The 16,404-nt window shown below is 43.4% G+C and overlaps 1 protein-coding gene across 1 annotated transcript in view; it reads right to left on the bottom strand.

Moving 5' to 3' along the window:
- The window catches only part of LOC137304149 (annexin A8-like protein 1), a 33,403-nt gene extending 21,491 nt beyond the window's left edge, over positions 1–11,912 (bottom strand). The window contains exons 1-5 of the mRNA XM_067972649.1: positions 11,824–11,912; positions 11,666–11,700; positions 5,516–5,603; positions 3,767–3,861; positions 1,774–1,887 (exon numbers count right to left, since the gene is read on the bottom strand). Of these exons, the coding sequence (XP_067828750.1) occupies positions 1,774–1,887; positions 3,767–3,861; positions 5,516–5,603; positions 11,666–11,683 (315 nt within the window). The 5' untranslated portion in view covers positions 11,684–11,700; positions 11,824–11,912. The remainder of the gene's footprint in view (positions 1–1,773; positions 1,888–3,766; positions 3,862–5,515; positions 5,604–11,665; positions 11,701–11,823) is intronic.
- Positions 11,913–16,404: the final 4,492 nt, after the last annotated feature.

The following is a 16,404-nucleotide window of genomic DNA, read 5'->3' as shown; positions in this document are numbered from 1 at the left end:
AAAAAATCAAAGGAACCTGGCAATTGAATTTACAGAAGAAATATAGGCAAACTCAGTTCAGGGTCATTAAAGGGGCACACTGAAAATGAAAGTAAAATATAAAATAATACGGTGAAAGGAAACAGAGGAAGAGAGAAACTGACAGGTTGTGAAATAGAGATGAAGGAAAATGGCAATGATAATAGTTCTGTCTGGTGAGTGGCATGCATTTCCTTAGCACAGGTGAAGCCACTCCATGACATTATGCTACGGTTTGGCCTAGATTTGAAGTGCGGTTGTACCATGATTTGACTATCTCATGCGCAGGCAGCAAAATGATTACAAGAGCTTCAGCAGCAGGCAAATTCCACTGAGTTATACTGCCTGGTAACAACACTACCTCTTCATTCTTGTATTTATCACTCTCCTTGCTATATCCTAAGTTCTTCTTCGAGCACCCCTCACATACCCTTCATTTGCTGCACCACCTCAAAAGCCCAGTTCTTCGGCCATGTACCTGGAAAAGGATCCCACTGGGCTTCTTCCACACAAAAACACAAACCCTCCCTCTCCCTGCCAAACATCAGGAGATTTTAGGGAGTCTCTTAAACATACATAGCATCTAATCTTACAATGAAGCACTCACACTATAAACCAACTAGAATTTAGCATCATTTCATTCAACTGGTAATAATAATTAGTTTAAATTAAAAGAATGAAGATTAATAGGAAGGATCTCCAGTGCAGTCAATTTCCTGAACATTATTTTTCTGCTGTGATTAATGTCACTTACGAGATGGGGCCCTGCTGCCACCTGATGGAGTTATTTGGTATACCAGCCTGAGCATTGTCCTGAGAGAGAGTTTGTGGCGGGGACGAGGCCCGATACGTAACATCCAATTAACTATTGAGTAGCTTGGGATTCCAAGATGAACAGTGAGGCGTAATAGTCTGCATGCTCCTTACTGATGTCATCTACTTTCTTTATGGATGAGACAGTTCTACTCTGTGCCTGCTGTTGCAAGATGTATACAGGAACTTTCCTGTTTATCCCATGCTTGTAGTTTTCTGCCCTAGTGTAGTTTTTCTGCACTTGTTGAGAGCACTATGTCCAGCTCCCCCTACTTTGGAACAAGGCCATCTGTCAGCTGCTTCCTGTATTGGGACTCCATTGCCCACATACTGAACTACTCCCCTGGGCAATATAAACAAACCAGCTCCCTCCTCAAAGCATGCAACATCATCCCAGTAAATATTACCATGCCAAAATAAAAGCTGAAATATCGATGCATGATCCTGTGAATACGATATGAACAACTTGATAAAGTCGTAAGCTGAGCAAAATCAATTTTTTTTTTTTTTTTTTAAAAAGACACACTGTCAAACTCAGTTAGTTAATGAAATCATGCAGAGTAGAACGTACCTTTTCTCTTACTGAGAACACCAGGTGAAGGGCCAATGTCCACAGTGCAGGACACCATCAAGGTGGAAAAGAGGAGAAAAAGCAGGGTAAGCAGCCAAGAAGCAGTGGTTAGGTGACGTCAAACTTGAGTTTTAAAAGCCTGCAGGTTATAGGAGAAACGGAAGACTGAGGGAAGTAAGGAATTCCATGGATTTTGAGGTCCGGGGACAGAGCAAACTGGAGCAGGAGATGATGGGATGGATCTCAACGAGAATGCAGGAAAGAGGAAGGGTTTGTAGAATAGTGGCTTTGAATTAATAAATACTGGCTGCAGGGAGAGTTGGGAAGTATTTTCTGCGTGCTCTGTAGGTTTCCAGTAAAATCCCAGTTACCTTCACGGCATCATGCAATTCCTTTGCATCATATCGATCCGGAGAAATCAGGAGGGCAACAATCAATGACTCAAATGTCCCCGACAGCTCCGACTTTAGATCTTCGACCAGGTCCTATGGAAACAAAGATAATAAATTAACAATGTGACATTTTAGAGTTGCAAAATTTTGATAGACATTTCAATCCATGGACTCTTCAATCTAAGTATATTTTGTTTTACCTTCAACAGAAAAACAAAAACACTAGGGTTATTAAGCCCTGAGATTTTAATTTAGCAGGTGATAGGGGCGTACTAGAAATATAAACAATTTGAATTTTTTTATTAATAAATTTATATTTATTACAAATGCTGTAACCAGAGCACGCAGATCCGAGCCAGTGCTTTGGGACAATACTTCATCTCATTTATAAAAATGAACAATATTTACTAAAATGCTCCCATCAGAAATTACAATGTCAGTTCTAATTCACTTCACCAGTCACTTCCACCCACTCTCTCACTAATGTTCTTTCAGACTGCACACTGTTTGGAACAGTCATGTCTTTATTTTAAATGATCAGAGCATTATATGCAAAGCCATGCAAAAACTCAAGTCAAATTGTATTCAAAATCAGCTGCTATTTAAAACAAGCCCATGGGCACAAACATGTGTTGTTTAAGCAGCACATGCTTATCTCTTTGCTCAGAATTAGCAACTCCATTTGACCTTCACTCCCTTAACCAATTCTACCAGGCTCCAATCGTCATTTGCAGAAAGATTTGATAAAGTCAGCAGATGTTTTCCAAGTTCACTATTCTGACTCAGCTCTGCATAAACCCCAGGCATTACTATTAATAATGAAACAGATTAAGGATTTACTGTAGCCTTTGCAGGGATTGAACTGTGTGCTTTCAACCCATTCTATAGAACGGATACCAAGGATCAGGGTTCTGGCTCAAATCTTTGCAAAATTCACCCCTTCTTCCCTCCACGCACCAATTCATACTGAGGTATGAATCCATAAATGCTGGCTGCCCTCTGGTACGATGCCCAGGAGGCTAGTTTTCATGTACTAGCCTACAACTTGTATTTACATAGCGCATTTATATAGCACCTTTAACATAGTAAAACATCTCAAGCGTCACAGGAGCTTAAACAGACAAAAAATTGACACTGAGCCAAAGGCAACATTAGGAAGTGACCGAAAGCTTGGCTAAAGTGATAGGTTTTAACGAGTGTCTTAAAAAGGAAGAGAGGTGGAGAGGTTTGAGGAGGGAATTCCAGAGCTTAGGGCCTAGGCAGCTGAAGTCACGGCCGCCAATGGTGGGGTGAAGGAAGTGGGGGGGATGCACAAGAGGCCAGAGTTGGAAGAGCATAGAGTTCTCAGAGGGTCGTAGAGCTGGAGGAGGTTGCAGAAATAGGGAGGGGCGAAGCCATGGAGTGGATTGAGAATTTTAAAATCAAGGTGTTCCCGGACTGGGAGCCAGTGTAAGTCAGTAAGCACAGGGGTGATGGGTGAACAGGACTCGGTACGATTTAGGATACGGGCAGCAGAGGTTTGGATGAGCTCAAGTTTATAGAGGGTGGAAGATGGGAGGCCAACCAGGACAGCATTGGAATAGTCCAGTCTGATAGTAACAAAAGCATGAATGAGGGCCTACACATCAAGTACAGGCTATTTGACTGTTGGGGCAGCACAGTCAAGCCCAATCCTGCCCTTGTCAACATCCAGAAATGGGAACATTCCAGCCAGTTCAGTGGATAGTGAATTAGAAGCGGGAATCCCAACAGAATTTTTTTTTCTATGCCAAGTCTAGGAGTGCTGAAACCAAGTATAGCAACCCTTCTGTCGCCCCTCCTAATGTCAACTGACTCAGCATGGACCAAACTTAAAGGCAACTTCTTAGTACATATGCACACTGAGGATGGCAAATTCATTTTGGTGGCTTCAATATATACATACAGAAAGAGTTTATGGAAAGTGGGGTGCCAATGGTTGGCTGGGACTTACCTTTCCAATAACAGTTTTATATCCAATAAGGATCTGTTGGCGTTGGGCGTTACTTCGCTGGGTCAATAAATCCAATATGATAGCTTCATCAGTTCCTGTAAACAATTATCAAGGTCTTTTAACCATTTATTTGCAAGTGTATTTATTTCAAAAAATCAGCGCTCAAACGGCAGTTCCTGTATTCTGAATCACGATGGTCTAAATGTCAATGTGGGATTTTGCAAACTCTCTGAATCAAATGGCACAAAGCAAGACAACATTACCTGTCAGAGGGAGGGAAATAATGAGTGAAATGTTGACTAACTTTTTACTATTCTAGATTCAAGGACAGCCGGTTTTGCAAGTTTTCAGCTCGTAACTGTGATGTTATAACAAAACCCAGTCTGTTACGGGTGGGTTTATTACTATATTAACCCTATACCAGTAAAATAAATGCTGAACAACAATTTTAAAAACTTTAAATCACTTAGCCCTTCTTGTGCCATTGTTTCCCTAAACTCTTCCACTCATTCTCTCCTGCTTTTATTTTTTAAAACATTTTTCTCAAGCTATATTCCCTACTCCAAATATATTTTATACTATTTTCCATTTATTTAAATGTGTAAACATTACATTTTGGGGTGGGAAACAGATCGTTGAATTTGGCATCCAATTGGCATTTTTTAGCCAACTGAGGGCTCATCTCTAAAGGTTGGGTTGTTGGAGCCATCCTTTGCAGCACTGAATACAGGAGCTTGAGATGGTGCCTTTTTGAAATCAAAGCAGCTCAGTCAATCCCTAGCAAGGTAGCTTCAGAAATTAACTGATGTTTTTCTAAACATTTAAGATTCAAACCATCTTTGGGGACCATGTTAGCATCTCTGATTGGAAACACAGGTCCCAAATTGCAAGATTTTTTGCCACTTGTCTTTTGTTTTTTTTTAAATCTTCCATTGCTCTCTCTACATAACAAGAGAATATTTAATGAGGATGTAAATCACTGATGGAACGGTTAGCTAGCATGTTGAAACCAGCTCTGGGCAGATGGGATTAAAAAGCCTCTCTCTCTGTTGACCCCAAGAGTCACGTACGAGATGCGTTTGGGACCATTTCAACCCAGTTCAGAGTGGGCAAGGATCAACAACACAAAACTGTATACAGCACAACACAAATTGGTTATCTCACTCAGAGGCCATAAGATTGCTTGGTATCAGAAGTGGAAGAGTCCACACTAATGCGGGGGTGGGGTGGGGGGTTGCTGTTCAGAAGTTAGGGTTAAAGCAAATTATTGGAGCAAGAGGAGCTTTACTCTGCACCTGGCCTGTGCTACACTTGTGCTTGATGTTGATAAGAGATGCTGGTGTGTTACATTCCCCTGGCACCAATATCCCTCACCTTGACAAGTATAAAGTTCCCCAAAAGTTACACAAACTGAATAGGTCAGTAAGTCATTGTGTGGCTCCTTTTTGCCCCATTTGAGTCATTATTCACCTCTGCTTCCAAGGTTGGGGCACTGAAGTAATAACTTGGTTTGATTTGCCATTGTTTATTAAACTAATATATAAATTGTAGTTGTTGAATGAGGTTTTCCCTTGGAGTGAAAGAAGTGAAGATGTCAAAGATTGGGCCCAAACAGGCTTTCTTTCTGATTTAAACATAAAACACAAATTAACAATAAAGTATCTTCATGGATTCCACTTTGTCCCCTATCCTCGGAATCTGACAACAGTGTAATAATAATCCAAAACAAAGCTTTTCTTGTCTCTTTACCAAGTCCTTTCATGGCCTTGTGAAGCGTCTCAGCATCTTGATTGGCATCAAAATCTGGAAAATCCTGAATTGTGCCTCTGGTCCTTCTCTAAAGACAGAAAGAGAGTCTGTTATTTTAATGCTTTACCTGTCTTTGTAATCCATTTATATATGTGCTTCAGAAAAGGATGCACTTTATAGATTAAAGCAAGAAGAGGCTCCCCTCCTATCTCAGCAACTTCATCTATTAAGTAGCTTAGCCTTTACAGAGCAGGAAGCTTCCGATTTGATCCCTAATTCGGGTGGCATTATCCGATCTCAGTCAGGGCAGTGGTAGGGGAATTACAGTTAGGCTCAGCATCCACCAGGTTAGCACAAGGAAAAATTGGCCAGGTTTCCCACTCCCGATTACTATCCAGCAACCTGTGTGAGGATAGCATCAAACTCAGCTGGTACACCTCCTCTCCCTGCACCAACTCCCTCCCCCCAGTTGAATAGCCCACATGTAGTCGCTGTCAAAGCGCCTGAATAAGTATCAAAGGGTGACTTACCTATGGAACTGTACCCCAGCAAGAAATTAATGCCTTCAGGATAGGGGAGAAGGGGGTGGGGGGTAGTATATGGGGTACCGAGCAAAACAGTAGGCAGAGCAGGAGCTGGGAATCAAGAACATTCTGCACCCCCTCCGCACCCCAAGTACAACCCTCTCCCAATCCATTAAAACACAAATGTGTAGTAAAACGCATGAAGAAATAGGCCCATAGAACATTGCATTAATCATAAAGCAAATCATATCACAATATACTATGCTTAAATGAAACATATTTACATGTGGCCCCCATATTTAGCTAGGGCTCCTGAGCACAGGCCCCATAAGCCCATGTATTAATCTGCCCCTGGCAGTGGGACAGCCAATGGTCCTTCATTTCTGGGACCTGTATTCAAATACAGCCCACATTGGTGGAATACAAGTCTCCTCTGTCTGCAAGTGTCCTATGTGAAATGAGTTTGGGCAGACAAAGATGTCCCTAATTTGGCACTAAGTGCTACTAAATTGACAATCTTACTTAGAGGCCACAGAATTGCTGGCTTGGAAATGGAAGATGATCATAGTAAGGGTGCACCTACACTAGTGTTGCCCAATACTGTGGCTAATTGGGAATCCAGGTGTGGTAAATTGGGACTCCAGATGTGGTAAATTGCATTTCTGAATAAGAGTAATAGACACCATCATTGGGCATGTGTCCCAATACTCAGTCACACAGCGTATGCTTGTGAACTTTAACCTTTTTGTGCATTTGTTAGTAAAATAGTAAGACTAAAAGAGTGAGAGAGTTATGATAGTTATGTGTGCTTTACTTGCTTGGTTACTGAATGGTGGTAGGTGTTTATTTACTGAACAAACAGGTGAAGTACATTGACCTGTATTATGTGTGTGTGTGTAAGGCATTTTCTACTAAAACTAGTGCATGTAGCTAAAACAGTCTCGCCATATCCGCACCTGTGGCTCGCCAGCAATTTCTATTGGACAACATGGCCCCACACTCTTGGAAGGTGCCAATGTATTTATAGTGATATAATGCTGATAAAGATTGCAATTTAGTAGCACTAAAATTAGAGAGTGTGTGATTACCTCATACAATCTGGGAATTAATGTCAATACAAAGTGAATATGAACATTCATTCACTCTCTCCCCCCTCCCTCTCTGCGAGATCGAGTACGTGGAGAATGCTGTGGGGGTAGGGGTATCCCAGCATCGATAACAGGAGTTAAAGTTCTCCTTTAAATCAATAGGCTACTGACTCACTATATTTTTCCTGCCACACCTTAATGCTGTGTCGGCACAGCACTTACCAATGCTACACTGTGAATCACGAGTCAAGCAGCAGTAGTGTGGAGGGCGTCTGCAGACAGTGGGGGTTGTGTTTCTGGTCTGTTTCTACCCGTTGAGAAACCAGATAATGAGTCGGTTTCAATCGGGACGGGGAAGTGCAGAAACAGTTTGCGCCACTGCCAGAGCGACAGGATATGAAGAAGAAGCGGCGACTCTAACAGAACCACTCCTTTATAGACTGAATTTGCCAGGCAGCGGTGAAACTGAAGGAAGGGTTTTAATGCTGAGCAGAGGAGAATCTGAGAGCAAGTTCAGCGTTCAGCTCAGAATAACAATGAGGAATAAACATAACCCCTGTACATTTTTTGTACAAAGTCACACATGGGCAGGGAGGCGTAAATGTCACAGCAGGATCAGATAACATGTATGAACAGTTCCGTGCGATATAAACGCCTCCATTGTTAGTCCCTGTCACTGCTATGTGGCGACTGAATCTTTATTCACTGTTGTTTGGCTCGGTCAAATGATCCAGCACATCTTCAGCTACTGCAGCAGACCCTGCCCAGAATCACAAGACACTGGCTCAGACCAGACAGATTATCAGGTCACGCCCCATCAGGAAACCCAATGTGTTGCTTATTATGGTTAAAAACGGATGGGATACTTCAACCCAAGTCTCATGCTGTCTTTATGTTGTATTTTGGCACTGGTATCACACCAATGTTTCTGTGCCGGCCCCAAAAACGTAGTATAACGTTTGATGGTGCCAACCCTATCGTGACAGGAAGACTGTCACTGATTGATCGCAACGTTTTTTTTACATTGGGACAATTGCTACGGCCAACACAGCCTTCAGTTTAAAGTCTGTCAGTTATAGTTCATTATCACATTGCTATATTGTGGGATCTTGCTGTGCGCAAATTGACTGCTGCGTTTCTTATATTACAACAGTGACTACACTTCAAAAAGTACTTCACTGGCTGTAAAGCACTTTGGGGCATCCTAAGGTCATGAAAGGCGCTATATGAATGCAAGAAGTTTTTTTTCTTCCCATTCAGCGCTGTCTTACTGGCCCAATTACTTTTCAGTAAATTAATGTGCCAGCCGTACAGGAAGCTGGCAAGTCACCCGGCAGCCATGTACGCTCGAGCACAGATCCAAAGATCTCTGCCAACTCGACTGTCCTTGCGATTCTAAGGGCCGGTATAAGTAGTTGCTGCATGCTGGCATGGATGCACAGTGCCAATACTGAATCAGTGTGGGGAATGCAACAACAAAAATCCAAACTTGGCAATCAGACAGCATTTGTAAAACACTGGAGCGTCACTGTCCTGGCTTAGTAGGACATCTGTTGTATTTCCTTTTAGGTAGCTATTATCCTTTTTATAATATTCGGTGGCTATGTCATTTCTGCAGTATTACATCAATAGAAATATTCATAGAAGTTTACAGCACAGGAGGCCATTCAGCCCATTGTGCCTGTGCCAGTTCTTTGACAAAGCTATCCAATTAGTCCTACTCTTCCCTATAGCCCTGCAAATATTTCCTTTTCAAGTATATATCCAATTCCCTTTTGAAAGTTACTATTGAATCTGCTTCCACCACCCTTTCAGACAGTGCATTCCAGATCATAACTACTTGCTACGTAAAAAAATCTTTCCTCATCTCCCCTCTAATTCTTTTGCCAATTATCTTTTCCTACATTACAACAGTGACTACACTTTGAAAGTACTTAATTGGCTGTAAACTGCTTTAGGATGGCCTGAGGTCGTGAAAGGTGCTATATAAAGACAAATCTTTCCTTCTTTCATCTATGTTCACTGGTTACTGACCCTCCTGCCAGTGGAAACAGTTTCTCCTTATTTACTCTATTCCTAAGTGACTGGTCTTTGCTCCTGAGGGGAGGTGATGCACTGGGGGACCTTTGTGACTTGCTGCTATCTTAAAGAGATTTGCAGTTAATGGCTGATTCCATAGTCTCAGCCGAATTAACATAAGTAGCAATACTAAATACCAGTTATATGATAAAGCTTGACCAGACACCGGCATCTTTGTCCCCTCCCACTCTGTCGGTAAACTTAATGTTCCTAACATTCGATGATCACACCCAAATAAGATTTCCTGTACAGGGAGCAACAACCATTAATCCAACCAAAGTCTATTGCTTTTTTTCCCTAGCTTATGTGGCAGTCAATACAATTGCTAAACATAACAGGAAACACCAACTAGGAGCAGGCCTGTATGGAGGGAATACTTCTGACATTTTCTAGAGTACAAATGACATTTTTTGACACCTTGCAATTGAACCTTTCATTCCTCAACTCAGGTCTACAGTTTCAATCATGTGGCTAGTTTTAATTTTATTTTCACAATATCTGTTGTTTTTCATAGTTTCATTAGATTTCCAATACAAATCTTAACTTTTTCTCTTCAATTTGGCATCTGACTAGCTCGTTTGTGATTTAAAAGCCTTAAGTGACATAAGCAGTGGGTGTGGAATTTTCAGTTCTGGATAAATTTAAATGACATGAATGCATTCTTCTTTCCAATCCTCTTGCCTCTCTTCACAATTTACCTGATTGTAGGGTTTGAGTGTTTCCTCTTGCTGTCTCACACTGAAGAGTGAGAAAGGGCAATAGAACACAAAGGAGGTAAGCGTATCCTAGCACCCGCAGTATTGTTGAAAGCCAATTAGAAATATAGGCTCAGTAGTTTTAATAGGCTATCACCAACACTAATATTGGGGTCTCCATAGCATTCACTTGCTTTCTTTCACTTTCCAACAAGGTACAAGAGGTAAAAAAAAAATCACAGGCAAGTCTCCCACCAAATGTTGGAGTTAGTCGAGCTGTATATAAGGAAATCTCCACTGACAGGATCCCACCTGTAAGGACGATGGTGGAGGAGCTGAACTTTAACAACTGATAGTGTTGTGACAGAGCAGTGCTCGAGCTCATAGTCTAGGCTGACAATTCAGTGCAGTGCTGCATTGTCAGATGAGCACCATTTGGATGAAACATTCAACTGAGGTTCCATCTGCCTCATGTGAAACATCCCATAACACTATTTGAAGAACAGCAGAGGTGTTCTCCTGGTATCCTGGTCAAGTCATTCCTCAACCAATACCACCAAAAAATAAACTGGTCATTATCTCACTGCTGCTTAGAAGACCTTGCTGTGTACAAATTGGCTGCCATATTTGCCTACATAACAACAGTACATCTCACCAAATGTGGGAGAGTTAGTAGGGCTTTACATAAGGAAAAGTCCACTGACAAGAACCCACCCCATGTGGTGGATGGTGGGGCAGCTTGAAAAGTAATTAATTGGCTGTAAAGTACTTTGGGATGTCATAAGGATGTGAAAGTTACTATATAAATGCAAGTTCTTTCTTTACTCTAAGGTAGAAGCCATTTAATTGGGACACCTCAGTGTAAATCGATTTATCTCACCTAACAAAATCCCAATTGCTTGCACATCTTCCCAACTGAGCAATCTCCCCAGCAAACTGATAATTCAGTCAGTTATGAGGATCAGCTGTTCTACTAATGGAGCAGAGTGATTGCACAATTCCCAGTTCCGACCTCCAGTATTTCAGTAAGACCCAATAGCAGTCACCTGGCCAACTGGAACGAAGGAACTTAACTGTCCAGCGAAGCCAGTGGATTGGTCCACAGGAACATATGAAGAAAAACTGGTTACTAGAGAATCGGCTCCATAGAAAGGGACTTGTGGTTTCTACAATGTTTACAGTTACGCCATTAGTTAGCAGTATAACAAATGCATCAGAAATAGGCAGACTGCTTACACACTCAACTAACAAGAGTACACAGCTCAGCTCAGTTTCACAGAGGTGGCACATTTAGTGACCTTATTCCAGGTAACCTGATGCCGGTTAGTACTGCATCCCTACAGCATCTCATCAAAATGGAAATGATTGTCACAAGATTATTACTTGGTGGCTAAAGAGGCAGCATCCTCATAAAAACCTGCTTTGCAAACTTTTCATTTATCAGCACTCAAAGCAATGACATAAATCCAATCATCAAATGATACATAACTCTTCATCTCCAAATTTAAAAAAAAACATTGGCCAAAAACAAACAGCCCTTTTTAGTTAACAAATGCTTGTACTAGTTTCCTGTGTTTGAAACAGTGCAGCTTTTTCCTGAAAACTAGGTGTGGTATTCCATAATCCTTTGCACATTTTCCAGAGTACAGAAAAAGGCCAACAGACATAACTGCTACGCCTGCGAACAGTAACTGAATCACTGCAGACTGTTAGTGCTACACGTAGGCTGCTATTTGTAACTGCTGAAATTCAGATTCCACTTACCACGCCTTTGGCTGCCATGGTTCAATCAGAATTCTCTGTTTTAAACAAAAAAAACACACACAAACATTTTAATATACCTTTTCCAGGTTTCAATTGAATATTTTTTTAAAAAGAAAAGATCACAGAAGACATTAAATCATTTCATATATCAGACAAACCTGCTACAAACGTGGTTGTTAAAATTTTCCAGTGTGTGGCTCACAGGGACTCGAAGGCCTGCCTTTTCTCTTGGAAATCCTTTGACAGCTCCTTATAGATTGGTGGAGAGCTTGGAGACATATTTAAATGAATTAGTCATAAAAAGAAGTTAGCCTATGAGGAGCTGCCAATCCAAAACCACCGTGGGTGCATGTAAAACCAGAAATGTACCATCCTGTTATTGCCAAATAAATCCAGTTACTCAAGCAGAACAGATTCCCGAGCAAAGGCTTTCACTGGCACAGGGCCTAAAGTGACATCCGCCAGTTCTAAAAATGTGTACAATTTTCTGTGTTGTGGGGCAGTGCAAGAACAGAGAGGGGCAGAAGGGAAATGTTTATCGTTACTAGGGTTAATGTCACACATCCCACAATGTGTTTATCAGCCTCTGAAGTAAATTTCTGCCCCTGTCTAAAATCATCATCTGAATTTTAATATCATTTTCTTAATTTAACCCATGACCTCCGAATGCATTTATATTTAGGCATATTAAACTTTTCTGTTTTCCCCTCCTCCCTATACAGGTCTGACCAGATCAACTTCCTCTTATGCTGGAGAGGGCAGGCAAAAAGCCTCTAATGGGCTTCTGCCAATGCCAGCCTTCAGCCCATTGCTACCAGGTGTACAGAAGGTGCTCACAAATGACTCTTCGATTTTTCCTCTCACACTGCAAACCAGCTAAGCTTAGGAACTCAGTGGAGGGGAAGGGGAGAGGAAAGGGGAGAAATCAAACCTTGTGTCCCTCCAGTCCGCTGTGCTGCACAGTGATAGATGGCGTGCTGAACTACTATCACTTGGGCATTTTAAAAGCCACTGTCTTTATGCCTGGGAGAGAGGATGACCACATATCATTTTTAGCGCAATGACACGGGGCAAGGGACTTCAGTTATTTGGAGAGATTGCAGAAGCTGGGGTTGTTCTCCTCAGAGCAGAGAAGGTTAAGGGGAGATTTGATAGAGGTGTTCGAAATTATGAACGGATTTCACAGAGTAAATAAGGAGAAACTGTTTCCAGTGGCAGAAGGGTCAGTAACCAGAGGACGCAGATTGAAAGTGATTGGCAAAAGAGCCAGAGGCGATATGAGGGAGCGTTTTTTTAAACGAGTTGTGATGATCTGGAATACACTGCCTGATAGAATGGTGGAAGCAGATTCAATAATAACTTTCAAAAGGGAATTCGATAAATATTTGAAAGGAAAAAATTTACAGGGCTGTGAGGAAAAAGTGGGGAATGGGACTAATTGGATAGCTCTTTCAAAGAGCCGGCACAGGCACAATGGGCAGAATGGCCTCCTCCTGTGCTGTACCTACTATGATACATCACAAATAAATAAAAGAAAGAACTTACATTTATATAGCGCTTTTCACAACCTCAGGATAGCCCAAATCGCTTTACAACAACAACTTCTTGCATTTATATAGCGCCCGTAACATGGTAAAACATCCCAAGGTGCTCCACAGGAGCGTTATCAAACAAAATTTGACACCGAGCCACATAAGGAGATATTAGGACTGATGACCAAAAGCTTGGTCAAAGAGATAGGTTTTAAGGAGCGTCCTAAAGGAGGAGAGAGAGGCGGAAAGGTTTGGGAAGGGAATTCCAGAGCTCAAGGCCGAGGCAGCTGAAGGCACGGCCGCCAATGGTGGAGCGATGCAAATCGGGGATGCGCAAAAGGCCGGAATTGAAGGTGCACAGAAATCTTGGAGGGTTGTTGGGCTGGAGAAGGTTACGGAGATAGGGAGGGGCGAGGCCATGGAGGGGTTTGAAAACAAGGATGAGAATTTTAAAATCGAGGCATTGCAGCACCGAGAGTCAATGTAGGTCAGCGAGCACAGAGGTGATGGGAGAACAGGACTTGGTGTGAGTTAGGATATGGGCAGAAGAGTTCAGGATGAGCTCAAGATTACAGAGGATGCAAGGTGGGAGGCTGGCAAGCAGAGCGTTGGAATAGTCGAGTCCAGAGGTAACAAAGGCATGGGTGAGGGTATCAGCAGCAGATGAGCTGAGGCAGGGGCGGAGACGGGCGACGTTACGGAGGTGGGAGTCAATTAAGTACTTTTTTGAAGTGTAGTCACTGTTGTAATGTAGGAAATGCGGCAGCCAATTTGTGCACAATAAGATCCCACAAACAGCAATGTGATAATGAGCTGATAATCTGTTTTTAAATGTTGGGTGAGGGATAAATATTGGTTAGGACAACGGGGAAAACTCCCTTGTTTTCGCCGAAATAGTGGCCTGGGTTCTTTTACATACACCTGAGAGGGCAGACTTGGTTTAACAAACCATCCAAAAGTCTGCACCTCGAGTGTCAGCCTGTATCTTGTACTGAAGTCCCTGGAACTTGAACGCACAACCTTCTGACTCATTTTTTTTTTTATTCGTTCACGGGATGTGGGCGTCGCTGGCAAGGCCGGCATTTATTGCCCATCCCTAATTGCCCTCGAGAAGGTGGTGGTGAGCCGCCTTCTTGAACCGCTGCAGTCCGTGTGGTGACGGTTCTCCCACAGTGCTGTTAGGAAGGGAGTTCCAGGATTTTGACCCAGCGACAATGAAGGATCGGCGATATATTTCCAAGTCGGGATGGTGTGTGACTTGGAGGGGAACGTGCAGGTGGTGTTGTTCCCATGCGCCTGCAGCTCTTGTCCTTCTAGGTGGTAGAGGTCGCGGGTTTGGGAGGTGCTGTCGAAGAAGCCTTGGCGAGTTGCTGCAGTGCATCCTGTGGATGGTACACACTGCAGCCACAGTGCGCCGGTGGTGAAGGGAGTGAATGTTTAGGGTGGTGGATGGGGTGCCAATCAAGCGGGCTGCTTTATCTTGGATGGTGTCGAGCTTCTTGAGTGTTGTTGGAGCTGCACTCATCCAGGCAAGTGGAGAGTATTCCATCACACTCCTGACTTGTGCCTTGTAGATGGTGGAAAGGCTTTGGGGAGTCAGGAGGTGAGTCACTCGCCGCAGAATACCCAGCCTCTGACCTGCTCTCGTAGCCACAGTATTTATATGGCTGGTCCAGTTAAGTTTGTGGTCAATGGTGACCCCCAGCATGTTGATGGTGGGGGATTCGGCGATGGTAATGCCGTTGAATGTCAAGGGGAGGTGGTTTGACTCTCTCTTGTTGGAGATGGTCATTGCCTGGCACTTATCTGGCGCGAATGTTACTTGCCACTTATGAGCCCAAGCCTGGATGTTGTCCAGGTCTTGCTGCATGCAGGCTCGGACTGCTTCATTATCTGAGGGGTTGCGAATGGAACTGAACACTGTGCAGTCATCAGCGAACATCCCCATTTCTGACCTTATGATGGAGGGAAGGTCATTGATGAAGCAGCTGAAGATGGTTGGGCCTAGGACACTGCCCTGAGGAACTCCTGCAGCAATGCCCTGGGGCTGAGATGATTGGCCTCCAACAACCACTACCATCTTCCTTTGTGCTAGGTATGACTCCAGCCACTGGAGAGTTTTCCCCCTGATTCCCATTGACTTCAATTTTACTAGGGCTCCTTGGTGCCACACTCGGTCAAATGCTGCCTTGATGTCAAGGGCAGTCACTCTCACCTCACCTCTGGAATTCAGCTCTTTTGTCCATGTTGGGACCAAGGCTGTAATGAGGTCTGGAGCCGAGTGGTCCTGGTGGAACCCAAACTGAGCATCAGTGAGCAGGTTATTGGTGAGTAAATGCCGCTTGATAGCACTGTCGACGACACCTTCCATCACTTTGCTGATGATTGAGAGTAGACTGATGGGGCGGTAATTGGCCGGATTGGATTTGTCCTGCTTTTTGTGGACAGGACATACCTGGGCAATTTTCCACATTGTCGGGCAGATGCCAGTGTTGTAGCTGTACTGGAACAGCTTGGCTAGAGGCGCAGCTAGTTCTGGAGCACAAGTCTTCAGCACTACAGCTGGGATGTTGTCGGGGCCCATAGCCTTTGCTGTATCCAGTGCATTCAGCCGTTTCTTGATATCATGTGGAGTGAATCGAATTGGCTGAAGACTGGCTTCCGTGATGGTGGGGATATCGGGAGGAGGCTGAGATGGATCATCCACTCAGCACTTCTGGCTGAAGATGGTTGCAAACGCTTCAGCCTTGTCTTTTGCACTCACGTGCTGGACTCCGCCATCATTGAGAATGGGGATGTTTGCAGAGCCTCCTCCTCCCGTTAGTTGTTTAATTGTCCACCACCATTCACGACTGGATGTGGCAGGACTGCAGAGCTTTGATCTGATTCGTTGGTTGTGGAATCGCTTAGCTCTGTCTATAGCATGTTGCTTCCGCTGTTTAGCATGCATGTAGTCCTGAGTTGTAGCTTCACCAGGTTGGCACCTCATTTTTAGGTACGCCTGGTGCTGCTCCTGGCATGCTCTTCTACACTCCTCATTGAACCAGGGTTGATCCCCTGGCTTGTTGGTAATGGTAGAGTGAGGAATATGCCGGGCCATGAGGTTACAGATTGTGCTGGAATACAATTCTGCTGCTGCTGATGGCCCACAGCGCCTCATGGATGCCCAGTTTTGAGCTGCTAGATCTGTTCTGAATCTATCCCATT

Source organism: Heptranchias perlo, chromosome 36 (assembly GCF_035084215.1).
Source record: "Heptranchias perlo isolate sHepPer1 chromosome 36, sHepPer1.hap1, whole genome shotgun sequence".
Lineage (NCBI taxonomy): Eukaryota > Metazoa > Chordata > Chondrichthyes > Hexanchiformes > Hexanchidae > Heptranchias > Heptranchias perlo.
This window is presented reverse-complemented; position numbering and strand designations above follow the sequence as displayed.